At 40.9% G+C, this 27759-nt stretch overlaps 2 protein-coding genes across 6 annotated transcripts; both read right to left on the reverse strand.

Moving 5' to 3' along the window:
• Positions 1 to 487: 487 nt before the first annotated feature.
• LOC104042978 (caspase-8) lies at positions 488 to 11879 on the reverse strand. Of its 4 annotated transcripts, none has more exons than XM_064451882.1 (10): positions 11332 to 11879; positions 11007 to 11178; positions 10312 to 10346; positions 8108 to 8437; positions 7774 to 7879; positions 6109 to 6247; positions 4506 to 4594; positions 3694 to 3805; positions 2197 to 2686; positions 488 to 1420 (listed from the first exon to the last, which is right to left on the reverse strand). In XM_064451882.1, exons 4-10 carry the CDS (start codon positions 8416 to 8418, stop codon positions 1270 to 1272), a joined length of 1398 nt encoding a protein of 465 aa, XP_064307952.1. In that variant the 5' UTR covers positions 8419 to 8437; positions 10312 to 10346; positions 11007 to 11178; positions 11332 to 11879; the 3' UTR covers positions 488 to 1269. The 4 variants fall into 4 exon arrangements, with proteins under 4 accessions (XP_064307952.1, XP_064307953.1, XP_064307954.1 ...); XM_064451883.1 differs by having other exon boundaries at positions 10992 to 11178; XM_064451884.1 differs by lacking the exon at positions 11007 to 11178.
• Positions 11880 to 14589: 2710 nt separating this feature from the next.
• On the reverse strand, positions 14590 to 27669 carry LOC104042979 (caspase-10). Of its 2 annotated transcripts, XM_064451892.1 has the most exons (11): positions 26964 to 27669; positions 24672 to 25628; positions 24194 to 24533; positions 23958 to 24057; positions 23220 to 23355; positions 22359 to 22447; positions 21004 to 21040; positions 19740 to 19828; positions 18148 to 18259; positions 16884 to 17388; positions 14590 to 16351 (listed from the first exon to the last, which is right to left on the reverse strand). In XM_064451892.1, the coding sequence occupies exons 3-11, from the start codon at positions 24505 to 24507 to the stop codon at positions 16189 to 16191; spliced, it is 1545 nt and encodes a 514-aa protein (XP_064307962.1). In that variant the 5' UTR covers positions 24508 to 24533; positions 24672 to 25628; positions 26964 to 27669; the 3' UTR covers positions 14590 to 16188. The 2 variants fall into 2 exon arrangements, with proteins under 2 accessions (XP_064307962.1, XP_064307961.1); XM_064451891.1 differs by lacking the exon at positions 24672 to 25628 and having other exon boundaries at positions 26964 to 27666.
• Between the last annotated feature and the right edge of the window lie 90 nt (positions 27670 to 27759).

A 27759-nucleotide genomic window follows, 5' to 3' on the forward strand; every position in this document is an offset into this window, starting at 1 on the left:
AAGGGTAGGGGGAGCAAAATGCATCTGCCAACACGAGTGGAAAAAAAAAGTTTCTCTTCAAGAACACAGACAGGATTGAATAAAGAACCCCTGCTTTAAGGCTAGACATGAATTTCAAAAAAATGCAAACTAATAAAAGCAGAAGTTACAAAGCGTTTCAAACCCATCCTTTATCTTGTTATAAACTCAAAAGCCTTTAGAATCCCATACAGCTCCCACACACCACCTACACCTTGGTGAGGATGCAAGGTAAGAACAGCCTCACTGGCATCAGCTGCCGTTATCATGAAAGTCCTGAACTTAAACATAATCTTTCCTACCATCTCTGCAGCTGCTAATGAAGGGATATCAATATGCTACCCCTTGGGGTGGCTACCTTCGAATAATTCAATTAGAGCAAAATAACTTCTGCTGAAGCAAAAGTGTTCATTATGCTTACTGTCCCTCAGTCAGCTCATCCAAAAAAGAAACACACTGCAAACAAAGGTGATGTGAAAACCAAAAGTATTTATTACAATAGAAACAGGAGTCCAGAGGAGATAGAGTCAGTTGCCAGGAGAAGAAAGCATCTCATAGGAGCGGACTTAATGTAGTGGAACCTTCCTTCCAGCAGTCGACAGCCATTCTAAACAAACTGTCCCCTAAGAGCTCTGAGAAAAAGCACAATTAGAGCCCTTACTATTAAAAAAAGCTAACCATCAATGCTGTTTAGCCAAGTAAATTAATAACATAAAGCACACCAAGTATTTGGAGGAAAAGAACCAAACTTGTATTATCATAATAATCTTTTTTTGGTCCTTCTGCAATGATGTTGTTTTCCATGAAAAATTATACAGCTTCCAGAGACAGCCAATGATTCACCTCCCTGTAAATCAGTTACAATCTTACACATGTTCCCTGGCAAGGGATCTAGCATTCTGAACCTATCTGTTCTTTTCTTCAGATTTCCATGACTTAAAACAACTCGGACAGAAATGGGACTTCCACTGGCATTTCTAAAATGCTTCCTCACTTGAAACCCAGGCTGAACAGACTCCGCTGCTTCTGCAGGACAGAAAGCCAGATCTGTACTCCGCCGTGGCCTTACCAGACTGCTACAGATCCAGGTGCCTGGAGACTGATTAAACATGGGAATTGGAAAATTTAGGTCCCATGGCCCCTTGAAGGACTGGGGCTACCTACACAGATCCAGATAATTTCTTTTGCAAATTCTCTTCGCTGTGAAGCCTATTCCAGGTGTGATTCCTAACTGAGTGTATTCTTATTTTCCTACTGTTCAGTTGACAAACATTGTGGAATTTGGAAGATCAATTGCTTCCGCAGCGTTGATGTTATCTTTGGCATCTGCTTCCATCCCTTTAATACTCTTCTTCCCACTTCCTTGTTCACTTCTGTCAGGATGGTTAGGACATCTTTGTGGCTTGAACAGAAACGAAGAAAAGATATACTGAAACGCATGGTACTTGCAGCTAGGCCAAGAAACTGATCTATGTTTGCTCCAATAAAGTGGTATCTCAGGGAAGCCTAGTACCTTCCCCTCACCCTGCCTGTCACACTCCATTGTGAAACCATAGAGTTCAGTGTGTTTGGGGGAATAAAAGCAACCTCCGTGTGGCATCATTTTACCAGCAAACGCAGACCCCTACTTTAGTTATAGGCAGAAGAGCGCACTAAGATGGAACAGAACCAAACCTGTGCATTCTCCAAGCCATCTTCTGGACACCATGAGAAAGTGATGTCTGAAGAGATATTCTATTTTCTAAATCAAGTTTATGGTGGGGATGGGAGGGAGGCAACAAGGAAAATTATGACTAAAGAACACTGATTCTTTTGTCTGTGTAATCACTCAATAAATTTGCCTCTCATCACGTGTCACTGGAACAAAAATAATTTATCAGTCAAAAAAAGTTAAACAACATGCACACACATACACATACACATATTTGTTCATATGTAATATTCCAGCATTACAACCCTGGTTTTGTCACAGGCAAACTAGGGGAAGTCACTTGTACTTGGGTTCATCTGTAGAAGAATGACAATGCCCAATTCCAGAATAATTAAGTGTTCTGCACCGTCCTGCAGGTGAAAAACATTATATAGCACACATGCAAAACACTGATGTTTCAGCACAGCATGCTTAAGTATGTATATCTGCAATACCCCAAATGTACATGGATTAAAAATAGTACTTACAGTGGGCAAAGCAACTCCATCTTGTCACAGAGGCATTGAATGTAAACACTGCCAGTCTTTGTACAGCGGTAGCACTCATAGTCTTCCACTGTAGCCATGCCAACCAGAATATCAGCCTGATCAGGAATGGAAGTCACAGGGGTAGCATCCTTCTCAAGATCACCAGGAAAGTCTTCTTTTACTGTGACAGCTGGATGACCTACAGAGCCTTGGCAAGCCTGGATGAAAAACAGCTTGGGTTTGCCAGCAAGAGAAGGACAATTAGATCCACTGAAGCAGGAGAGTAAATCTTTAATATTTACAAACTCATGATCAACGCCTTTTATTTTGTCTTTTTCACCATGGGAAAAAATGAAGCAAACAAAACAGTCCATGTTACTATGATCTTTTTTGCTGTATTCTTTAACTTTCGCATACATTTGCTCTGCTTCTAGATCCATATGCTCAACTGTCTCAAACTGAAGCCACTTAAAGACCCTCTTCACAGCCTCTGGGAAAAAAAGTCAGAAGGCACTTGTTAAACATAAACAGTGACAAGGAAGATGCTGAAACATCAGTGTCTGTGTGATACAACAGATACTAGCAGAAGTGTTCAGAGCCCACCAATAAACTCACCTGATGGACTCTTAGCCTGCCAAATCTAATTAGAAAAACCCAAATGCCTAATTTTATTTTTTTTAACACAATTGGGTTAAGCATCATGCTATCTAAAACAATAACAAGTCTCAGGTTATCTGATTAATTGGTACAAATTAGTGAAGCTTACTGTGTTAAAGCAAGCTTTAACTGTGCATTGCATAGTAATTTCAGATGATTAAGAACAACACTTAGCAAGTTAAAGAAGAGGTACGTCTTCAAAATGACAAATTCTGCCACTCTTAAATGAATTAAGTCCCTCATTCTGTGAAAATGATCAATGCAGCAAGAAGGAAGGCAGGGTAACCCGCTAACAAATGCTATGCAGACTTCCCAGTAAATGTTGACTTAATTGTTTTGTGGGTGGTGAGGAAGCAGCTGGGAAGCAAACAGCCCATAGACAAGCTGGATGGAGTTAAAATATCAGTGATGTGGCTTTCATGAAACATATTTTACTTTTTTAAGATAACAGGCTTTAAGGAAAATGATAAAGCAGTAGCATTTACTTGAGCATTAAACAGAATTTAAGGATGTAAAAATATTACTCCGTGATAGCTAAGAATTAAAAACAATCAGAAAGTTCAAAGGTAGAATAGCAATCCCTCCTTCACTGTTTGGTACATATGACCAATTAGGACAATGCTTTCTACCTAGAACAGAAAGTGGTTCCTTCTTTAAGCCATCAGCTAAACTGCTGGAAGTGGCATATTTCCAAATTCTACAGCGACTGTTGTTCCAGTTGCTCTGGAGGCAAAGGAGCTGAGTGGACATGATTCTTCTTCACAGAAAAGATTAGATAATTCTTTCAGAGAATTATCACTGAAAAAACCAAACCAGTAATTGGATTTTAAAAGTACTTACCTCCATCTTTCATTGTTCCTTCTCTGTCTTCACGTGGATTTTTAAAACTGTGGTTGTTAAGAATCACACAGTAACCATGGGGGTTATTTTCCATCTTATATGTTTCCACAAGCTATAGAAACAAAGAAAGCAGATGAGAAAGCAGTGACAAGCATCCAAAAGAGAAATATGCTATACACAGATTGTTGGTCCTTCATGTCCAAGCGCAAAAAAAATCATGAGGACCAAGATACAAGAAAGGAAAAGCCTAAGAATACAAGGTAGCTACAGGGGAGAGGAATACGCTTTGTATCCCTGAATCCTCCTCTCTCTGTGGTTAGGATATGATTTTGGCATGGGAGAAAGTGAGTATCTGGAAACACAGATTTGCATGTGCAGAGGAAAAGTTCCTGCACCCTACTATTCCCTCCAAGAGTCCTTGTGGGTTTCTAGTGAGGTAGCAGATTCTGTTGTTCCCTTCCTGTCTGTCCAGCAGTATCCTGTCCAGGACTTTAATGTCCCAGTCTTCTTTATTGTTAAGATTGGGGTTTTTTTTCACACAACAGCAACTCCTTCATTTCTTGCCTAAAAGGTTGCTGACAGCAAGGTCCTCCCAAAGGAACAAGGCTTGGTCTTGTTTTCAAAATGGGAGTTGTTCCAAGGCCTACATATAAAACCCTTTATACCCCATATATATATTACATATTTTTATATATGAAGCTGTATATACCCCTCCCTTTCAGCTCTTCCATCTGCTTAGTCTTAAGAATTTATGCTCACCCCTCCCAGGAGTTGGATAAATACTTTAAAGGTAATCTTGAGGTATTTCTCACCTGTTGTGGTGTCTTCCCCCCTGCTCCTTGTCCTGCTGGATGCACAGACACAGGCACTGGATAGTAGAGTTCTTCCTTAGAATCATATTCTAAGAGTGAGAAAATAAACAGAACATTTTAGGACTGAAAAGATAAATCTTCCACTGTGCGTATGTCAATACTCAAAAAAACAGCGCAAGGAGTTGAGATAGAGGGTGGTTTCCACATCACTGTGGATACCATCATTTTGTAGAGCTGGGCCAAGCAGGATTCCAGTTTCACAGACTGCTGGTTATTAAAGCTGTGCAGAGCTGTGCTCCATTTCTTCTCTGGTCTTTTACTGGTAGCAAGATCCAGATAATAAAAGGCTGAATGTGAGCAGTCACCCCAGGCAAACCATTCACTAGGGACTCCACAATGGGATACGTAAGTGAAAGAGGAGACCCGTTTTTGTACAGTGGTACACTACAGCTAGTTCACTTATTTCTGAGGCCATTGTCTCTTCTCTAGAGAACTTTACTGTTTGGGTGGACACACCAAGGATGCAGAATACCAGCATAACAGAAGATCTCCTCAAATCAATGAAACACTTCTTGGAATAAAACTACCTGAAATAAGCAAAGAAATCATCAAACCCATGACTCTACCCAAGGAAATAAATCACAGTACCCTTTTTACAAGTTACACAGATGTGTTTAAATGGAATTTAATTGTCAGGGCAAGAAGATCTATGAGACATGGTCTTTTTCTCTTTACCAAGGGAGACAAAATAAGAACAATACTACTAAAAAGCCATTCCACTGACACAGGGCTTGCTTACGCTAGCCACCATTGGTTATTTTCTTCTGCTCTTTTAGAAACACAAACACAGGTCAACAGCGCAAAGACATGCTGCAGAAACTAGTCAGTATCTCTGCAGGGAACGGCATGGGCTATATAGATGTGTCTAAGGGAGCACACGTCCTGAGTCATTCAAAAGGATGTTCTGAGGAAAAATGTAATAGGTCTCAGTTGTTGGTGGTTGACACATCCTGTTTCCCAATGAGTAGGTCCCAGCTGTGGTGTCACAAGTCACGACCTCAGCTGCAACAGCCCAGATATACCAAAGTCCGTGAAATTTCACATCTGGTACAGAAAGCTAATGGTTACACTTTAGCCAAGTACTGGGTCTCCAGGATCTTCTCCTTTGATGAAGAACAAACAGCCTGGCTAACAGAAAATAATGCTGAAAATCTCCCAGTACAAGTTTCACCAAGGCAACTATGACCTACAGTCTGTTTCAGTGACTGAAAAGCTATCCTGGTCCAAAACCAGCACTGCACTGTTTCCTGAAGAGAAAATTTGCATTTAAGGCAGAGAGGAGGGAGAAGCAGACCATTTACAAGGCACAGAACGTATTTCAAGGAGATATACAAGAAGGTATGATGGGATCATGAAGTAGCAGAAAATTTCAGAAACCACAGGTAACGAGAGCCGCTCTGCCTATCCTACGATCCTGTAAGGTCTCTCTCTTATCTCTGGAGTCCTAAACTGCCAAGGATGGAGAAAAAAACAAAAAACAAAAAACAAACCAAAATCACAAAACCACCAGCTTTACTCTAAAACAGCAGATTAAATAATTTACCTTTTTTTGTTTCTTCATAGGTATCAATTTTTTTCTTTATGTCAGCTCTAAATTTCTTGAATACATCTTTCAGCGTTGCCAGGTTATCTTCTGTAATTATCCCATTTCTTTCCATTTCCAGTAAGACCTTCAACATGGACTAGTAAAACAAAAACACATAACCCAAACTCACACAGTGACCTTCAATAACTGCAGTATCAGGCACTTCTGGACAGAGCAGAAGACAACATCCCCATTCCCAGATACTGACCAGCTAAAGATCTGCTTGTTTTTCCTCCAAACCTCATTAAAACAGGGACAGGATGCAATGCAACTGAAGAAACATATCACTAAGGTTAAGACAGGATCATTATAAATTGCCTATGGATAGGTTATCCTGCTTTGTTTCAGTAGTGCAAAGCACTGATGTGGAGAACAACATGGTATCCTGTTGTGCCTCAGTGTTCAGATCAAGTGCTGCTAAGTCATTTAGCTGTGCCATTTTACATTTTCTGTTACAGCAAAGGTGTTCAGGGCTAGTTTTGGTTTTTTAAGCTCAATGATCCACCAAGTTGGAGGTAAATCTGCTGATTTTCCTGTATGTGCCACAATACAAATAGGACTTTAAAGGAAGCTTCATAATAATATCAAGCATTTTATAACACTGTTCATCATTTGGTCCCCCCAGTTTAAGAAGGACAGGGAACTGCTTAAGCAAGTCCAGCAGAGAGCTACCAAGATGATCAGGGGCCTGGAGCATCTCCCTTATAAGGAGAGGCTGAAAGACCTGGGTTTGTTCAGCCTGAACAAGAGAAGACTGAGGGGCGATCTCATCAATACTTATAAATATCTAAAGGGTGGATGTCAGGACAATGGGACTAGACTCTTCAGTGGTGCCCAATGACAGGACAAGGGGCAATGGGCTCAAGCTGGAACACAGGAAGTTCCACTTAAATATGAGAAAAAACTTCTTTACTCTGAGGGTGCCAGAGCAGTGGCACAGGCTGCCCAGGGAGGGTGTGGAGTCTCCTTCCCTGGAGACATTCAAAACCCACCTGGATGCGTTCCTGTGCCCCTCCTGCTCTAGGTGTCCCTGCTCAAGCAGGGGGGTTGGACAAGATGATCTCTCGAGGTCCCTTCAAACCCCTGCCATATTCTGTGAATCTGTGATTATTTACAAGTACTAAACTAGCTCATCAAACCCCTTAATACTTCTGTGGGGCAATTAACAAAATGTTGTTACCCCAAATTACAATAAAGAAGAATATGTACCCAATACACACAAAAATTTGAGGTTGAACTCACATTAGAACTCAATTTTCTGTCTCCAAAACATTGTTTTTCCTCCAGCAAACATCATTCTTCCTAGATACAGCATATGTACAAATGTCTTACAAATGCCAAGTAAAGACGAAAGGAAGGGCATGATGGATTTTGCAAGAAGAAGAGATTAGGGAGACAGGTGGTGGAGGGAAAATGGGAACAGAGAGCAAAAAGGGGCAGAGAAAAGGTTCATTAAGAAAAAAAAGGTCCATTCTTTCACACAGCAGCTACCAGCTAACATCACAATTCTTTCAACAACAGATTTTGGTGAGAGCAGACTGCTTTCTCTTTCCTCCCTTCTTAAAAAAACTAGCGGACTCTGAACTAGCCTTGCAAGAAACTTATCCAGATCACTTTGCATACAGCATTATCCTGGAGCTTGTTCTTTGGTATTTGGTTTTGGAGCAGGAACTTCACACACTTGACATCATCTGGAGTCAAGTCCTCAGCAATTCCATATAGCAGTCGCCTGGCAATAAAGAACAGAGAGACTGAATAAGAAAGTTACGAGAAGTGAACACCATAATTTCACATTTGAACTGCAAAATGTAAAACTCACAATGGCAGGTAGTCACGCTGTAATAAATACAGATATGCTGGGATATTCATAAGACAACAGTGCAGACAGAAAACAAGACAGTATACAACAGAACTGTGGCAATTTTTGCATGCAAAGGTTTGCTACCTCTGTGCTTACCTGTAGGCTGACACCTTTGCCCTGCCTGGGATCCGAAGCTCTCTCTCCATCTCCTCTCGGCTGGAGCCCAGCTGGGCAGCCAGGAGGTCCATCCGATTGATCTGGTAAAGCAGCTCCTTCAGGAAGAACAGGTTTCCCACCTCGATCATGCCTTTCTCCTGTAGCACGTTGAAGAAGGCCTTGGGCTCCTGGATGGCTTCCAGCTTCCTCATGGGGACATGATCCAGGCTGAGGAACTTCAGACCTGCCAGTTCTTCTGTGACCAAAGCCTCAGAAATGTCAAAAAGGAGTTTGTGCAAGTCTGTATTCATTTCACATCAGGATTTGGATCTAAACACAAAAAGGAGTTGATTTAATTTGTCAGTAACAGTAGCGCAACAACATGATGATAAAAGGTATCACATCATGTAGAATAGCCCAAGGTAAATACACATGGTCAAAAGTACTTCAGTAGTGAGAGGCTGTCTTGCTATAATAGCTTTGATGCTTTCGTTCTCTTGACTTAACAAGGAACATAAAACTGCACCAACTGAAATTGATGGAGAAAGACAGACATGGACTGTTCTTGCTTCCTATAGTGTGTCTATGCAGTGGAAAGTACAGGATGTACAATCCTGGCAGGCTGCTGCTATTTGGGTTTTGTTTTGGGATTGTTGGGGTTTTTTTTGAGATTTGATCCCTTCTGGGAGCAAGAGCCACTTGCCAGCCTGAAATATAGACTATGTAGTAAATGAGACTGCCAGGTTTTACTCCATAACAAAGATAAAAGTTTTACATTATATTGAAGACAAGCGTCCACAATGGTATAACTCTTCTAAGCTAGCTGGCTTCTCCTTTCTTTATAAACTGCTTCTGACCAGGGTCAGCATAGCCAAAGCACCTCTTCCTGTTTTGGATTATCTGCATCAGGTAAAACTCAGTTCTCAGCTCTCAATCAATTTGTAATACTCAAATCAAACACTGATTACATCAATCCTTTTAAATCGGCCAGGAGAATTCTTGTCAAAATAGTTCTGTTTCACTGATCTGATGATCAGTGATGATACCACCTCCCTTCCCCACCACTTCCTACATCAGCTTTAGAAATATTAAACTCGGCTTATGGATCCAACTTCTGAGCACAAAAGAAGGTTAGAAAATACCAAGTGCAAGCCTTCCAACTATCTCACCCTGACACTTAATAGAACTGCCTCCACTGCTTCTCTGGTAAGAGAACCATTTGCCACTTTATCCTCCCTGCCTTAGATCTAAGACACCTAGGAATCTCTTAAGACAAGCTCTAGAGAAATGCATTCAGTAGAGGTCTCTTATCCCATTGAACTCACTAGGAGACAGAAAAGTTGACAACAGGGAATCAAAACTTCCTACTCCTACACTACTGGAATATTAGGCAATCCATTTTAGTGTGACTGCTACTGCAAATGTTTCAACACCAGGGCTAAAAGCTCCAAGGTAGCTGAGCTGACTAACTGAATCAGTACTACTGTAAATATTAAAAGAAAATAATTAGCAGACAATTGCACTCCCCTTTCCTCCCAGGACCACTATACAGCAAAGCAGCTTTTTGTGGTATAACCTTGGTCAGCATTCTGTTAGTTAGCAAGAGTGAATACAGAACTGAATCGCAAACCTTAGTCTATCAAAAAAACTCATAAAACAGCAAAACATGATGCTCTGCCCTGCCCCTAAATACTGCTTTCTTAAATCCATTCAAACTGAATTTTTAAACAGAATAGAATCCATACCATTCAGCCCATATCACCACAAAACCACTAGTATCTGAATGAATCATCTGTGCTTAACCTCACGATTCAATGTCGAGAGGTTAACTCACATCTGACAGTGTATTTTTATATCCACACAGGAAAGAGAAGAATGCTTTCTTGGTAGCTGGTTATGAAGTTATCTTCTTTCTCACATAAATCATGCCTTTTGTTTAAGATACAAGGCATGTTCTTATAAAAGTAAATCTTTCTGGTAAAGGAAGGTTGCATTTTTATTTCTCAAAGGCTGTAAGTTTCAAACCCACAAAAATATCGCAGTTAGAACAGATGTGCAACCTACACACTATATTTAATCCTGTCTGTAAATACAGGGAGCACACTAAAACAATGTTAAATGTTAACTGCTCTGTCTTTTTCTCCCACTCTACTAAATTAAAGACATGACAAGCAAACTATTATTATTAATTGTACATCACTTACATGGGAGGACAGGCTGGAGAACTGCTGGAACAACTCTGAAAAAAGTGAGATAGCCATTGTCTCTAAAGGTCCAGGAAAAGTACTGCCTTTTGTACTATGGTCTATACTGTCACGTGATTTACAGAAAGTATGTTATAACAAAGTAATAAGCTGTGGTCATATTCGAGCTGTTTTCTACTCCACCTATCACGGTTCCAGTTTTAGAAAATTAATTGTTACAGTGCTTGTGAGAAAAGTCGGTAAACAAGCCACAAAAGTAAGGAGGTTTTTCTTTTGTTTTAAGGGGACAGGCTAAGCAGCATGACCAGGACTTTCTAGCATACAGCACAGCTCAGTATATTTGCTCCCATACATAAATCCTAATTAAAAGACAGTGAGGGAAGGGTGAGTCAATTATATCTTCCCATTTTAAAATATCTCAGTCCCACTGTCCTGCTGTTGTCACCAGATCCTCCATGACTTACCACCTTTCTCTGAAGTCCCTCTCCAACTCACCCGAGCCTACTTTTAACATGCAGTTTCATGGAAGATTATTTCCTAAATTAAAAAAAGTCAACAATCAGCCCCAAATTCAGTAGCCGTACTCAGTGAATACAGGGAACTGAAAGGCTAAACATTCCTCTGAAATTATTTAAGTATTATACTTCCCCATTTACAAAAGAATCTAAACAATAATTAACTTTTGGCATTTTCACCCTCTTTGAAGTATAGAACTCTGCCTTCAATGGTAAGGTTCCCAGTATGGTCTGCCGGTCACCAGTATGTTCCTTGCAGCAGGAAAAATACACCATCAGCAATCAGTACAGCTACCAGACCCTCTGAAGCTTGTGAAGTCAACATTATGAAGAGAGACGGGAGAGCTGAAATCTGTTAAAATTTTGCAATGAAAACAATCACTCATTCATTTCAACCTACCTTTATAAACTTAAAATGAGAACATACCTTTCAATAGAATGAGGCATACAAATTCCCTCCAAAAGGCACGCACTCATAACAGTTTAGAAAACACATCGGACTTACTTCACTGGCACGAGTTGTCCTTTTATCCAAAGGTTAGGAGCAGCACAGAGGGATACCACAAGCACTATCTGATCTTCAGGTCCAAAATGGTTCTGTCTCCATGTCATCCCATGCCTCAGCGTCTCTTTCCTTGCATCAGTTCCTCTGTGTCTTAACTGAATCAAGACTCCAGTTGCAGTTTGAAAGAGGAAGCATGCTGTGATCAGCACTGTGTGGAAAATACTTATAGACAAGACCAAGCCCAGGTTGGCTCTTTCCAAACAGAGGCTTCTCCCATCATGCAGCAGTTTCAAGGACCAGCCCTCCTGGCACTGTTCTTCCTCTTTGTCTTTATTGTTTCACTTCTTATTTCTTCCTATTTCACCCTTCCTCAAAATGTTCCTGTCCTTTTGTCAACTTACAGTCTCTCCAATTTCCCTCAGCTCCTCTGCACGCTGGTTTTGTCACTCCAGCTTCCACTAGAAAGGTCTCAGAGAGCCAGTCTACCCCTTGTACAGCAGCCCACCAAAAACTGATCTGTTCCAGAAAGGCTGGTCTTGAGGAAGTGAAAATGCTGAGGCTACTGACTACTCAGCAACTGTAGTGACTGTGGCCTCTACTGGCACAAGGCAGGATACACAGCTCCTGCACAAAAACTGACAGTCAGGAGGGACAGGGTAACAGAGACTTGTGGATGTTACAAAGCCCACTTTAAGATCATGATCTTCCCAAGATACCAACTTCCCAACAGAAAGAGTATTTTACGCTAGTCCCACTTTTATCTGCCTAAACAAGGGTTGCACAAGTCACAACCCTTCTTTAGTTCTGCAGGTGGAGAGCACACACGTGTGCATATGCTTCTGTATGCCATCAGTAAGCCTCAACAGAAACCAACCACGTTGTGTTTGTTTGTTTTAGGCTGATTTCTTTCTGGCACAGCTCTCTATTACTAGAGTTACATTGAAGGTGTACAGTGTGGTCAGCAAGGAACAATGAATACCTGAGTTGTATAAAAACCACCCACTCTCCCCCAAGACTTTCAAACCACTATCTTACAATACACTGCATATGATCATGCTTTGAATCCTCAGCTTTGCTGACATCCTTCATGCTTACTGGTTTTTCTGTCTTCCCTCATGACTGCAAATAGCTACTGTCTTGATGGGGCTAACCTGGATGTCCAGAAGCTCCCGTGGCATTTCAAAACTGACCAAGTGCTTTTTGTTCAGTTTCATCTCGCTAGATACAATAGGAATGAGATCAGTGTCAGCTTGAGCCAAGGTGCACCCAGATTCAAGATCTGAGCTTGCTGTTCACATGTGCTGGAACAGCTCTGTGAAGAGCAGGTGCAACTAAAAGAATCACTTACTCTCATTATCATGCTAATAAACTGATGTTACACAATACATGTACAGCTATCTTTGCAAGCAGAAATGTTGGAGGAGGGCCTGAATCCAAGGGCTTCATCATGTATGAGCAGTTGGTGAGAAACAGCAGTAATTTTAAAAACTTTGAGTGGGATTCCTCCGTGTAGAAGAATCAACATCAGAGCTGCATATTCCAGGCCATCTCAAGCTGGGTTGGATGTTGGCTGGTTTGGGCTGTTTAATAAGATAAATGTAAAGGAAGGCAAAGTGATTTGTGTTGTGGGGGTTTATTTTAAAACTTCTCAAACTTTTGTGTTTTATTCAACTTGGAAGAACTTCTATTAACAAGAGACCTTGCTTTTTGGGGGCATAGTTACTTAGGACTTTCCAATGAGAATACAAATACGAGCTTGTAGCCCTTCTTTGTATAAGTAGTCTAAAAAAGTTCCATCAGGGTTTCAAGATTTGCACATTTAAAGACTCGATCCATAATAAGTAGTCTTTGTCTATCTGCTAACTAAACATATGCATTAAGAATGCAGTTTGCTTTGACTTCCAGGATTTGGAAAAACATATTGACATATACGGCCAATCCTGAGAGGCGTCAAACTTCTTTCAGTTCCTGGTAAGTTCAAAGGCTGTGATAGCACCCAGCAACCCTTGGATGGAAATCTAGAAAATCAGTGAGGAAAAAAAAAAATCCCTTTTCCTTTGATTCCAGTCAGGCCAAGCTGTAAGTCGCCATGGGCAAACACCATCTACCAGGTGGATGGTGTATCAGCATCTTGGACAGACTAATCCTTCCTAGCCAGTGCTGGAGACAGGGCATAGGGCTGAAGGATGGGTAGGAAGTGTTACATGTCTCTGGATGTTGACTTCAGTGAAATGTGGCAGTTTCCATCAGGGGAGTTTATTGACCATGTTTTCCCAAGCTTCCTTCAGAAAAGCAGTGCTTGTGCTTCCAAGAAACTTTGTAATTAACAGTCTGCACTACCACAGTACTCATAAAACAGTTTGGTTGGTATCTGTGTACTTGACACAGAAAGAAGCAGCCTAAGTTCAGAATCGCTTTCAGTTTTGCAGCCAAATTACGGCGCTCTCCCATGAAGACACTTTCTATTTCTTTTTTCTCATACTTCAGCTAATCCTGCTGAGCAATCCCTCAGAGAGCTCACCATAACTTAGCTCTGTTTTAAACTCCTTTTAAACTGTGGGTCTTTATTTCAAATACAATTAACATTTAAGCATTCACATTCATCAGTCCACTGCAAGAGATGAATGGGTCCCAACCAGACAGCATTTTTAAGTAGGAAAAAGTAATGCTGTTTCCCCCTCATCTGACAAATCCCTGCCATGTCAAGGATATTGTAATTGATCTGTCATTAAATTCAATAATGTCCACACTTACAGATCTGTCTCGTTTCAGGCTATTGTAGGTAAATGAGGTTCACAGTAAAATACTGACTTTTACTTGGCACCTATGCACCTCAGCACTTTATGTGTTTATGACAGCCTTGCTTCTATGTTATCAAATAAACAAATGCAGAGAGTAGTGTTTTATTCTCCTTAAACGATATATGAGATTCAGCTATTTATAGCAAGGGGGTGGGAGAGAAATGTAAAGCTAAGCCTATTCTAGTAATGCTGATAGAGGAAGTTCAGTGGAAAACTGGTATTTGTATGAGGAAACTTCTGTAGGCAAAGTCAGAACACCAGGTAGTGGTGTAAAGCTCTTTTGTTTGTGCCTTGGTCATGGTCTCTACCCAATGCAGCCAAACATTACATAAGAAGCATTTTGGAGAAATAAGGCACATGTTTGTTTTTAACACTTAGCTACTGGAATGCCTGGCTAAGGGCTGTGCTAGATCATTGAAATCAATGATCAATCAAAACAAGATCCCACACAAGAAGATCAAAATGGTTGTGTTTACTCCATACTGAAAAAAGTTCAATTGTTACCTAAACATACAAAACAAGAGTGCACCAGGTCTGAATGGTAGTTGTGAGCCAGAAGCTTCACGATTCTATTACAATATGTTATATACTAACAGTCAAAACATTTTCTATCTGTGGCACAAATATGACTTCAAGTGTGGCAGCCATACTAACTCAGAAGACTCAAAATGTGATGGGTCACACAACTACCAATTCATCACAAGAAAGTGACCGTTATGTTTTGGCAAACTAGCTGCATTTCAATGCTCTGTGTGATGCAAAACTCCCCTCCTAAAAATCCTGCAGAGTGCAAGCCAAAAATAGCATCCAACAGCACTAGACAGTACACTCTCAAATCTTTGCCCTAACTTATGGCTGGTAATTATATATAACAATCACTGTTTTGCTGAAATAAACTAAGTTTCACTTCAGTTTAAACCCTGAGGCAGTTAAAACCCCACTGATAAATGCAGCCCAGCAAAGTGCAGGGGCCAGTCAGAAACAAGGATAAGCCTTACCCCAGTACGTAATTTTTATCTCACCAAGCTCTTAAAAAGAAGTACAAATTTAATGCCGTAACAAACAGGAAGGACACAGATATATATAGTAAATGCTCATAAGAAAACCACATGACATTTCAGTTAACTCAAAAAATGCTCTGTTAGAAGCTTAATCAACTAGGAACCTTGTTTCTCATATGACTGCATTTTAGATATCAATACAAGAAATGATAATCAGAAAATTTAATGCTTAATGAAGTTAATCAATCTGATAAACCTATACTGATACACTGCTGAATGCCAGATTTTATAGCATGCAAATCTTCTACCCTAACTTTTCTTCCCATAAGTGATGAGGAAATGACACAGGTTCACAAGGTTTCACAGAGGGAATACTACACAGTGTTTTGGCTTTACTCAGTTTTGGAAAGATCTCATTTTACATGAGGTTTATGTTAGCCATTAGTTGGTATCAGTGTGGACTGTGGAACAAATTACTGATTTCAATAGTTAACTGGTTCTTCATTAAGTTAAATATAATTTAAATTAAGTTAGAGATGGAAGAAATCCTTTTCCAGGACTACTTAAGCTTTCTCCTCTTCATTCCCACCTTTGTCTTTCTCTGTTAACACAGCTAGTGCATTTAGAGGCAGGATTTAGACTTATTAGCCTGCAAAATAAAACACAATGAGCCTAAAGCAGACCATTAACAATACCGGTTTAGATATGGAAGGCTACAATGCAACACTTATGCTGTCAGAAAAACACTTTTATATCCGCAGTCAGTGCAGGTACAAAAATGTTTAACATAACAGAAGCATGCTCTCCCAGCCCTGATAACTCTGAATACATAGATAATGTAAATATAAATGTATATACAGAGATGATGTAAATAGCTGGCACGTGGATTATTTTAATTGTGCTTCCTCCAGTTTCACAGTTTGTTTGGCAAAAATTTTATGAGTCCTTATGAAGCCAGAAGTTCCTCAGGATTCTGGGTAACTGCCTTAAAACAGGTAGTGAGGTGAATTGCATTTAAATGAGACGTACTGACAAAAGGATGTGTTTTAAAAGCCTCAATGTTGCTGTGAAGGAGGAGGGTCTCTAGGTATTGGGAATATAAATTTTCTTCTTAAGGTATATGCTGGTTGGGGCATCTGCTTCTTTGTCCCCCAGCGGTCAACACGTCTGCCCACATCTTCATTAACTTCTGTAAGAATTGACAAAATATCTTCACCCCTACAGCCAGAAGGAGAGCAAAAATAAAAAATTTACTTATTAATGAGCAGATAGTACTCCATTTAACACCTCCCAGATCATCTAGAAAATACTGTATAAACATTTAAAACACAAAAATGAAAACATATCCTCTTTGTCAAATTTCTCATCTTTTGTTCTCATTTAAGTCATATTAAAAACAGAAGACCTTTTCTTACTCTGTCTTGCTTAATTCAACCAGTAAAGAAAAGTAATGTAATAAAATATTTTTACCTAAATCCACTCAAGAAACAGATGGCTCTGCCTTAAAGAATATAGATGGGAGGCTTTGAGGTTTTTTACAATAAACTTCACATTCTCCAAATTACCCCTATGGTACTAGCAGTGTTAATGTAAATTTATTAGTGGCATGCAAACAAATCATCAGTTCAACTAATTTTGTCCACCTCGGAACATGGGTTAGTGTTCCAGTGTGAATTTTGGAGGAAAAAAAAAGAAAGGGGAGGGAAAATCCTCCCATTTTTTTCATGGAAGACCTAAGCAAAGAATTTACCTTGGTACCAACAACTTTAGCTTGCTGCACAGGGCCTGAATATACCAAGCACCCTGTTCAACGTGCCGGAAGGAGACATATCCGTCAATTGTGGCCATGCCTAGGAGGAAATCAGCCTCTTCAGGAATACTTTCAGAAGGAGAAATGCTCTGTTGCATGGAAGGCAAGTCAGGAATTCGTGCATCAGCTTCAACATAGACAGGACGCTGTATCTCTTTTCCCTGGCATGCTTGGATAAAGAAGAGTTTGGGTTTTTCAGCCAGCTGTGGACACCGTTTGGCAGTGAAGTGGGACATGATCGTGCGGATTGATACAAGTTGCTCATCTTTCCCATAGATCGCTCCTGACTCTCCATGAGATAGAATACAACATATAAAACAGTCCCTGTCTTTGTGGTCTTGCAAACGCTGCCAAGTTTGCATGAGATTTTTAATCTCCCAAGATGTCAGATCTTTGTATGTCCTCACATCCAGACCAAGCCATGTGAATACTCGCTCCAGTTCCCCTGTAATTAAATGGAAGATAAAAGGAAAAACTGAGGCAATAGAAAACTGTTTTATGAAGTCACCGTACAAGCTAATCTGAACTGGGAAAGACTTTACCCCCTGACACTTCTGCAGATTCATCCTTATACTAGTATCAGCTAAAGGTTAACTGGAATAAAAAAAGATGGCATCAGCTCAAACACAGGGTTCCTGCATTTTTCTAGACAAGTTTCAGAAAATACAATGACATTTTACAACATATAATGACACACGAAGTGAGCTCACAAATAACACTTGAAAACATGAGGAACCTGCCCTGAGTTTCAGATTAGATCTTTCAAAACCTTCCTAACATCATTGTTTTCCAGTTGCAGATTTGACTATTAGAGTTTCACAAGAGGTAAATAGAATGAACAGAATAACATAAGTAGTATGCACAGAATTGCTTGATTATGGAATTTTGCATTATATTATGTAGAATGATGGTTTAGTTTAGTTTTAGTTCTTTATTATAGCTATAAATAAAGGCTAAGTAAAAAGATATTCTTAAAATTATACAGGAAAGATCAGAAACTCAGTAGTTACTCATCCTTAAACCCTTCCTCCCCTAGGATACACGACTGACATAATTTAACATATATCAAATATTTTACTGTTTAGAATATTAACTAACTAAAATATAGACAATAAATTATAGAGCAATACTAGACAATCAACTCATATGGGGAATTAGAGACTAATCCTAAAAAAAAAAAACAAACCTCACTTCAGTAGCTTACCGGCATCTTTGCAAGAACCCTTCCTCTCCTGAAGAGAGCTACCAAAGTTAACATTATTAATAACAAGGCAAAATCCTCTGTGTGGTCCATCCATTTTGTAGCTTGCGATGTTCTGTAGAAAGGAGAGGGAAAAAGCTTACAGCCTCGATGAATTTATTTAATGTACTCGTATTTCCTTAACACGTCTCAAAACTGGCATCCAAAAATTAGAGGCACCTATCACTCTGGGTTACTTTTGAAAAGCTGGAACTCAATGGTGCGTCCTTGTGTGAAAAGACATGGGTGAAGCCTCAAGCACACTCTGTCACCACACTATCAAATTGTAGACGAAAGGTTTGGCAGCCGGGTTGGTCATCTGTATGCAAAAAGGAGCATTCAGCAGCCAAACTCTGCAATCTGAATTGGTGATGGGCATAGAAGCCCTCAGCTGTCTCCCATGCCATGTCAACATTTTAACTCCAGATGGCACAGGGTTCACAGTGAAACTATAGGATGGTGGACATCCAAGTTGTTTTTTTTCAAGAGTAGTGATGAATACCTGGAAGAGGTGGTTCCTACTGACCCCCTGGGAAGGAATGCATGCAGAACAGACACCTTAGAAGTGCATAAACCTGCCACACTATCAGTTTTGCTAAGACTTAGAAGTTACCTCCCACTCTTAAGAAAGAATGTTTTAAAAGCTGAGAAGTCACCAAAACTTCAAGTACCACCTCTTCAAGTCCAACCTCAGGTTGAAATAAAAAAAAAAGCCCACCACTCCAGTTCCTTTCTGCTCTTTAGACAGTGCAACAAACACCTGCTTTTGTGCCATTTAGTAGAACAAAATGAAGGCAGCACTCCAAGCTCCTTCAAAAGCAGCAAGAAGTACTTTTGCTACAGCAGCCTGAATATCAGGTGATTAAAAGATATGTTATAGCACAGAACGTCAATAAATTAAATAGCTATAAACAAACACAGCAACTTGCTCCCTCAATAACCAGAAGGAAAAAGCCAGAGGGAGAATTCAGTGGTTATACTCCTGTACAAGATTAAAGAGTGCACATCAGACTTCTAAGGAGGGACCTCACAAAGGCATCTTTTCTCCTGTACCAAGACCTCTGGTTTACTGAGGAAGATTGTTACATGCCTGCAGTAGCATACTAAAAACACTTGCATTCTTTTATCCTTCTCAGAAGGTCTTTGCATGCTACTCCTTATCACGCTTAATTTCAAGACGCCCTGAAGCTTTTTCTAAGCCAGATCCAGAAAGAGAGAGCTGTGAAGCTATGTTTTTCTGTCTTGCACATTCTGCTGCCATCTCCAAAATGCACAACTTAAGAAAATGCCAAACGTTTTGCCTGTATCAGGAAGATAAGCAGGTGCACTGATGTGTGGATAACATCAACGGTATTATGCACCTTTCAATATTGGTATGCTTCTGCCCTCCAAGGTTAAAATATTCTCTGAAATGTTCCAGTTGATCAGACAACCCAAAAAACCTCATGAGATACACAGACACGTCACGTGTCCTTGCATGATAAATGTCATTAGGTGGACAAAGACCTCACACACCCGGGTATTCAAAAAGAAGGATTTAAGAGATTGTCTCAAACCTTGGATTCATTTTCTACATTGCTGAATTCTCCAGGCAGCTCCAGGTTCATTTCAGAGAAGCCTTGTGTAAGATTAGCTGCTTTGTTATCTAGGAAAAAAAAAAAACAAACCAGCGTAGATATTTATGAAGAGAAATCCAATATTGGTGAATGTAGCAAAAAGGAGTTTAGTTACAATACAGTACTTTTTGTCTTTGAAATACTGTTTAACTGAAAGAAGCAATTCCTCTGTATGAGATAGCATGAGCATGTTCAAAGGATCTATTCTGAACATGTCTCCAGTTATTTTTGTTATATATGTTTTTGTGATAAAGGCAAGGTTTCTATTTGTATTGGTTCTGTGGAACAAAGATATCCATGGTACAAGGACAGATTCTACCTGAGACATTCAAATGAATTTTTTTATTTGGAAATCAGCTTAGAGATAAACTGTATTGTAAGAAGGATCTGCAATGTTACTACTGAAGCTCTCATTACAGATCTTTTTGTTGTTGTTGTTGTTTCTGAATCACTGAAAGTAACTATCAGACCAACTTTCAGAGCAAGGCTGCATTGCCAGAACTTGAAAGCGGAAAAGCACTGACAGATGTTATACTGCTATACTTTGCAGCTGGTCAATCTGATGTGGAGTCACAAAGATGGATACAAACTTCCCACTGTTATTTGTACAGAATCTTTTCAGAGATCTGATCCAAAATGTAACTTTATTTATTGCTGCTTTATTTACTTCTCCCTCTGAATGCCCCAAAATGGTTGTCTTTTGTACAAATCATACACTATTTAATGCATTCAAAACATCCATCTCTACCATGCAATGTTCCCAGGCTATTCAACATGATCTATACAGCAAAAGAAGTCAGAGGTGGAATCCTGCACCCAAAAAATTAAAGTCTCAGTTTTATACACAATTATAGCGTCCCATTCTTTTGTCCTCCCAGGGATATTTAAACAGAAAGCTTGTTTTTTTGTTTTCAGGGAAGAAATTATCTTTTTGCTTCTAATTAGACCAGCCAGAAAGCACATTAGTTAGTTTTGAGTAAGTGACTGACAAAGTACATAGGATTTGCCAATTTTCTCTCACCTCTTTTATATAAGAGCAGAAATCCTTCAAATCTATTTGTGCAGAAAGCAAAGGAAGACAAGAAGGCAGCAAGGTAAGTGTGTTGCATTTAACCAAATGGTAGAAATTTCCCAGAGAAAGTAAAGGGATGAAATATTCAACATAAAGGTAATAAAAACCAAACATATTTTCAGAAATTCTTACCATTGATATTAGAACCAACAGATTTGATTGAGGTCTCCTAGTTTGAGTGGGGGGAATACCACATAAAAAATTTTATTATTCTATATAATAAGTTTTCATAGTCATTTTAGCAAAATAGGCATAATACAAAGCTCTTTAAGTAGTGAGTAGGAAAAATACTGAATTCCTAAGAGCAACAGAGCATTTAATAATGAAATTACAAAAGACTTCCTCACTTACAGCAAATCTCACAGAGCGGGAAACAAGTAAATTTTTTCTTTATTCTTAAGGGAAACAGCAAAGAATTTTCTTTCCTTGCCAAATGATCCTCTCACTACAGGGGTAGGCAGTCACTATAAACAAAATAAAGGTCCCAACATATTCCCATGTCAATTCTCTGGGACAGTTAATTATTTTAGTGTAAATTATTACAACTAGTGAGTCTAGTCCTGCCTAAGAGACATCTTCTAGCAGGAAGTGTCAATGATTTGTTATACAGCATGGAAAAAATGTATAACTTCTCATCATTTTAAAGAAAAGGTCAAACATGATCATCAGGATTATGAAAACAGTCTCTTAGTCTTTTTTTTTTTTAATTCTTTTAAATCTACGTTTTCTTAATAAAACTACATTCATTTTCTTACTGTGCCAAGTGCCATGTATGCAGGCTTCCCCAAATCCTCTGTGCATGTAGAACAAATATATCTCAAAGCAGCAGTAATACAAACCCTTCTCCTAAAAAACAGCTCATTTTCCTCAGCTCTTGTCTACTAGAACTTGACATCTGGGAAGTATCCTTAGAAAGATCACTGGTTTTCCTCATTCAGTACTGGGTTAGAACTCCCTCCCTTCCTCTCCTCTTCCCCACAAAGGAGATCAATTATAGCCCGATAAGTTTCCCAATCTGATTCGTCATGCACCTGCAGGAAGGGTTTAACTGATCCAGGACTGGTACATTCAGAAAATGGGACCGCTTCCTTTAGCAGCAGCAATTTGAACTGATCATCAAAGTATGGTGTTAGCCTTTAGAGACAGTTTAGTGTTGATCAGCTGAAACTTTAAAAATCAGCACTGACAGACCCATTCTCTAGAAGGCACCTGTCTAGCTTTTTCTCTCACTCATCTGTCCTCCTAACATTAATTTTTTCCCCAATTGCACACAATGAATGGTAGTATTTTTGACTTCCACTATTTGATACTATACGCAGCTGCATTTCTTACATGCTGAATAAATACACTTGTTCCCTTCCTAAACCAAGTGAGAAGATTTAGCCAAAAAAATCTCACAGCCAATACGGTTTCAAAATAAAGGCAAGAAAAAAACCCAACCCCGCAAACCACTAAAACCCAAGTTGACACTACGTACTCCAGTGTACCTGTGGGGAAGGGAATCCTCTGATGTCTCCAGTATGAGACAGTGAAGATTCCTTGACTGGCAGAGGGTTCTCCTGCTGAGGCAGAAGCACTAAGAGCAGAAAAACAAAATGGGAGAGGCCAAGTGCCTTTTAGTTAAACTAGTATGAATCTGCGCATTAGGCAGATGAGGATCTATACTTACTGAAAGATATATTAAAATAGAAAGCAACTTTGAAATACACTCAGAAAACATGGGGGGACGGAACTCAAGAAATGCTGAGTGCCCTTGCACCTACTGGAGAGACATAGCTTTGTACTTCCCAGGATTATTTTCCCAGTGCTTAAACAAATGGAAACAGAACTTTTTCCCCAGTATGCTTATAGTCACTCCACAGGATGTTAAATGAAGGAATACTACAAATTGCAATATAACCCTTGATAACGTGAATCACACATTTAATAAAGCCTACCACGTATCAGACACACAGTTTGGCTCGCCAGCTAATTGGCAGGCAACTGCCTTGTTGTAGTGTACATTCACACAGCACAAAGTGCCTTTTACAGGACAGTCATCATCATCTCAATACTATACATGGGGAAATGGAGAAGTACAACATATCTATAAATACATTTTCAGTTTCCCAGCCTCTTCTGTATGTGCTGGACTGCTCTGTGTGACCTCAGATATCCCAGCACGACCCTACTGGAATTCAAGTCGCAAGCTAGAAATTGTTATGCCAAATTTGTGCGTGAAGATGACCGATCCCACTCTAGCTCCTGTTCCAGCAATGCACACATAGGACCTTGAGGTTCAGTGGCCCAGACCCTCCTTGTCCCTCCTGCATTTTAGCAAACCTACTCCCTGACTCTGAATTTCTCACCTTTTGCCCTTTTGTAGCAGTTTACGGTTTCCAGGAGATGAGGTGAAACATTCATACAGACTTCCTCCAGCACCTGTACATTGTTTTCAGTTAAAAGGCCCTGTTTTTCCAATAAAATCAGCAAGTCCAGAGCAGACTAACAGCCAAGAGGAGAGAGTAAAATATAGTTATTGTTCCTTAGAACTCAAAACCTGCCTCAGCCCTGTCTGCCTCAAACAATCACATTATTACCTGCTTTGCTTCCTACCAACAAGGTCCAAACAGTCAATTTTACAGCACTGGGGGACGTGGAAATGTTGTCCACAGAAACCCACTGGTTGTATTATTATTTGGTACAGTCTGGTTTAAACAGATTCACCCAAACCGTATTTATGACTCCTGGCTTCAAGGAGGCTTTATTGCTGTGAAATGGTACCAATGACACATGGATGTGAATCTCCTTTGCACATGGCTTGAGCAGGGCAAAGATTTGATTTGTCACCCTTTTATGATGTAATGCAAGACTGTGGACTGTCAGTGATTGAACTTCGCAAAAAGCACCAGATTCCACACCTGTCAACAGCTTCCTCCTTGCTAACTGATGGTCTAACTCTATCATAACCCTATAAATACTGACCAGCCTAGTTGCAGATCATGCCCTATTCTGCCAAATACTTTTCTTTTCCTGCTTTTCCTCCTATTTCCCCCCTTCCTTTTTCTCTTCCCGCCATATACACAATTGGCTCTCTCCTCACATACAAGTGTCATCCGTCGCTTTGGAAGACAGTTTTGCAGGAGGAATATGATATCTTTCAGCATCTCATTGGTAATGTTCTCTGACAATTCATACAGCATCTGCCTGTAACAGAGATCCAGTGAGATAAAATCAGAACAGAAGATGGTGTAGAAACTAAAAGCAATCTGAGAATTTAAAAATCGAAAGGGAATGGCATAGTATGGCAGTAAGAGATAACAGAAACCTACTGCAAGCTTACCTGTATGGAGACACTCTTCCCTTCTCATGCAGATATTCCTGCACTTTCTCCTTGGTATAACCAAGTTTCTTGAGCAAGGAGTGACATTTAATTCTGTATAAGAGTTCAGCTAGAAGGAAAGTATCTTTCTCATTCAGATATTCTTCAGCCATGAGAAGCTGAAAGATGTCCACTGCTGACTTCACACTTTCTAGTTTTTTGAAGGGGAGCAAGTCAGTACAGAGAAATTTTAAAGCTGCTACATCTTCAGCTCCCAGATTTTCATCAATGAGCAGAAGCTGCTGACGGAACTTCAAGCTGACATCATTCTCCATGTTGCTGGAACCAACAGTCTCTCTGCCTGAAAGTAGAAGGTAAATGCTAACAACACTTGAATCTTCAATACAACCCTTCTAATAAGATTTCATCCAACATCTGTTTGGAAGTCCTGAATTCTCTGCAGAAGAATAATTTCCTTTTAAATAAATCTGAAACTTACTTCCTTCTCCAAACGCAAGACTACAACAAAGACCAGATTTGGCAGATGCTCTGAACGACCCAGTCTAGATTTGAAGTTAGCCCTGGTCTGAGCAGAAAACTGGGCTAGACAACCTCAACAGGTCTCTTAATTTCTTCTATTTCTTTCAAACATCTTCCACATTCAGATCTTTGCTCCTCTCAATTGTGGGTGGGAAGAGTCCCTGCGGTAACTTATTGCCATTCTCAGTGGAAAGAGCACAGTGGTTCACACATATTTCTTGATCTGCAGTCCAAGGGCTCATTCTTCTCTGGCTGTAGCAGGGAGGTGATCCTCTGTTACAAGCCTGACACCCAAGCTGAAGCTGTGGAATATCCGTCTACTTCCAGTCATATCTTGCTACCAGACCGTGTTTCACATTCTGCATAGGAAGACCCTAAAGCCTCCCTTGTAAGTAAATGTCAGCTAAAATGTAATAGTGCTCCATCTAAATAAGCTCTGCAAAGCAACTCAATCTTACTGAAGTTTAATAGAAACTTCACCCTTCAACTACACCAACTTCTTCCATGTAGCCTAGGGAGTTCTTTTTTTGCCTGTGGAAGATTATATGGGTAAAAAGGTACTTCAGTGCCTTCTGCCCAAATGGGCAGGAAGGTGTTTAATCTTTCGTTTACATCAGCTGGAAGCAGTAAAGCTTTCCACATGAGGGAGCACAAGAAAAAAAAAAAATCAGGGAATCAAAGTAGACACAGAACATCTGAAACCGAAGACGTTGAAGCTTCTGGGAGGACAGCTCAGCAGATAAACTACAGAGGATATCATAGCATATGGGGACACAGAGAAGAGACTGTTGCATTTTTGTGTTCAGAAGCAGATAGAAAATATACTCCTGAAGTCCAGATGCCCGGTTAGGAAACAAGGTTTGACAGAACCCAGGAATCCTGAATTGTGTCCTGTCCCTCAGTCACAGGTCAGAACCTGTGCAAAAAAGAAAAAGGTCAGGTTGCTTTTTCCTGTATTCAAACTTACTCCCCCATAGCTCAGTAACTGTTCCTCACATTCCTTCTCTCCTCATATGAAATCCTATGTGTTGTGACACCCTCTTTACTTAAACTGCTATCAAAAAGGTTCAGATCTCAGCCTGTTATCTACACACAGAAATGATATCACTTCACAGTAAATCAGACTTCAAATATATTTAGCTAAAAGCTGCTTTAAAACCCTGCCTAGATGCTTTAACCAACTAAATTTAGCAGAATAACTTAAGTTAAACTGATTCCTGCCTAAACTCACAAGCCTATGCAGTCCAGATTCAAACTGAATTATGACAATTCAGGATTTAGTAACAATGAGTTCAACAAAATGAGTTCAAAAAAATCATCGCTTTGGGAGAACAGGGGCAAGTTGTGTGTACACCAGGTGCACAGTCATTTCAGCAGCAAAACAAACTGAAGCAACATCCAGTGCAAATTCCTTCATCTACCTTTAAAATAGTTGTCAGGTCTGTGTTGCTGCCCTTCTTGGAAAGCTTTTTTCACTCCAAACATTCCCTGCTTGAGTTCGGAATACCCTCAAGACCTCTTAAGGTGTGCTGCGTTTAGTAGCTGTCTGCAACCCCTCTCCCCCGCTGGGCTGTCCCCCTCTCCCAGCACTACAATGAAAGGAAATACCGCCGGCTCACTGCCTGCTTATCCACTGCTCAGCTTACTGCTACTGTTTCTAGAACCCTCTACCACTCCATGCATTTTACAGGCCATTTATAAAACATCATTGCAAAAAACAAAGCAAAGAAGGAAAACGAGCAAACAATCCCTACTCCAGGAAAAAAAAGACGATGCTAAACACCCTGCACTAATGCACACTGGGCCCAGGACCTACCCGCTTCCCACCTTTGCTATGGCTCACCCTAACATTTACAGCTAGAACCAGCAGGACGTAAGCGGGCAGAACATCGACACACACAAAGGTGATGCACACCATCTCTAATTTATGTTTTGTGATATATCCTTAGAGAAAAAAAAAAATCACATAGAATAGGCAATGAGGATTACCAAATTACTATTTTTTCCATTTAAGTGTTATTGACTGGGGCACTGCCAGACTGAAAGATTTAAGAATAACGCACAAACACGGAGCCCAGGGAAATACCGAGGCTCAGCCCGCAGCCCCACAAGCAAGCGGAGCGCTCAGCCCCGGCCCCGCGGGCAGCCCGGAGGCAGCTGCACAGCACCGGAAGGAAGAAGCGCGATGTAGGCTCCGGACTCGAGAGCCGAAGTCCTCCTCCGTTCACCCTGCATTTCAGTTATCCCTTACCTCTCACCCGATCTCCGACCCCGTTCCCTCTCCGACAGCTGTTCTAGGGGCGGCGCGGCGCTCTTTATTTCCCGGCCAGCCACGAACCGGCCGTGCCCGCCCGAAGTGCTGAGTCAGGGCCCCGGCCCTCCCCGCCCCGGGGCCCTGCGCGCTGCCGGCCCCACACCCGGTGGGAAGGAGGCGGCATCCCCGCTAGCGGGGCCGCGCAGTGGGACAAAGCCGGTCGGGGGAAAGCAGCCGGGGGCGCGACTGCGGAGCTGAGCGCCGCACCGCTGCCGGAGAGCGGGCGAGCTGGCTCCTGCCCAGCCCGCCCCCCCCGCCCCCCCCCGCCGGGGCCCTCCCAGCGCTTGGCCTCGGGGCTTGCGAGCCTCCTGCCCTGCCCCGCGGCCGCGGAACTTCTCTAGTCAGAAAAGCGCAAAGGCTTTAAAAGAGTTGTTGCTGTCAAGCCATTTTAAACCCAGCTACATCGCAAAAGAAGCCCCAAAAAATCTGGCAGGTTTTTCTCGCTGAGGAGCAGCTGGAGAGCAGTCCGCTCTCAGCGCGTCTCTCAGTAGCGTGGGAGGGGGCGTCAGTGCCGGTTTTTATGCGGGCCTGTCCCCTCCGCAGCCCTGCTGCAGTAAGGGGGGGAGGAGGAAGGTGAGCAGGTCCTGCCGAGTCGGGCTCCTCAGGGTTTTCGGAATCTCCGGTGACACCTGCAGGGTGGGAAGTCTCCTTGCTCACGTCCAACACATGAACAATGGCAGAGTTACCTGTTGAAACTAAAAGGGTCGCTGTCCTTTATTCCGTCAGCTCATTT

This window comes from Phalacrocorax carbo, chromosome 5 (genome assembly GCF_963921805.1).
Source record: "Phalacrocorax carbo chromosome 5, bPhaCar2.1, whole genome shotgun sequence".
Classification (NCBI taxonomy): domain Eukaryota; kingdom Metazoa; phylum Chordata; class Aves; order Suliformes; family Phalacrocoracidae; genus Phalacrocorax; species Phalacrocorax carbo.

Bases quoted from the DNA above. Each gene is read 5' to 3' on its own strand.
- LOC104042978 (XM_064451884.1), bottom strand. From the start codon at position 8,418: ATGAATACAGACTTGCACAAACTCCTTTTTGACATTTCTGAGGCTTTG. The intron at 6,248-7,773 runs GTATGCAAAGTG...TTGTTTTACTAG, and splicing joins ACAAGCTCCAGGATAATGCT to TCCATGTTGAAGGTCTTACT. The intron at 3,806-4,505 runs GTGAGAAATACC...TTGTTTCTATAG, and splicing joins GGGGGAAGACACCACAACAG to CTTGTGGAAACATATAAGAT.
- LOC104042979 (XM_064451892.1), bottom strand. From the start codon at position 24,507: ATGGAGAATGATGTCAGCTTGAAGTTCCGTCAGCAGCTTCTGCTCATT. The intron at 23,356-23,957 runs GTATGTGAGGAG...CTTGGCTGTTAG, and splicing joins CAAAGCGACGGATGACACTT to TCTGCTCTGGACTTGCTGAT. The intron at 19,829-21,003 runs GTAAGAATTTCT...TTTTTTTCCTAG, and splicing joins TGTTGGTTCTAATATCAATG to ATAACAAAGCAGCTAATCTT.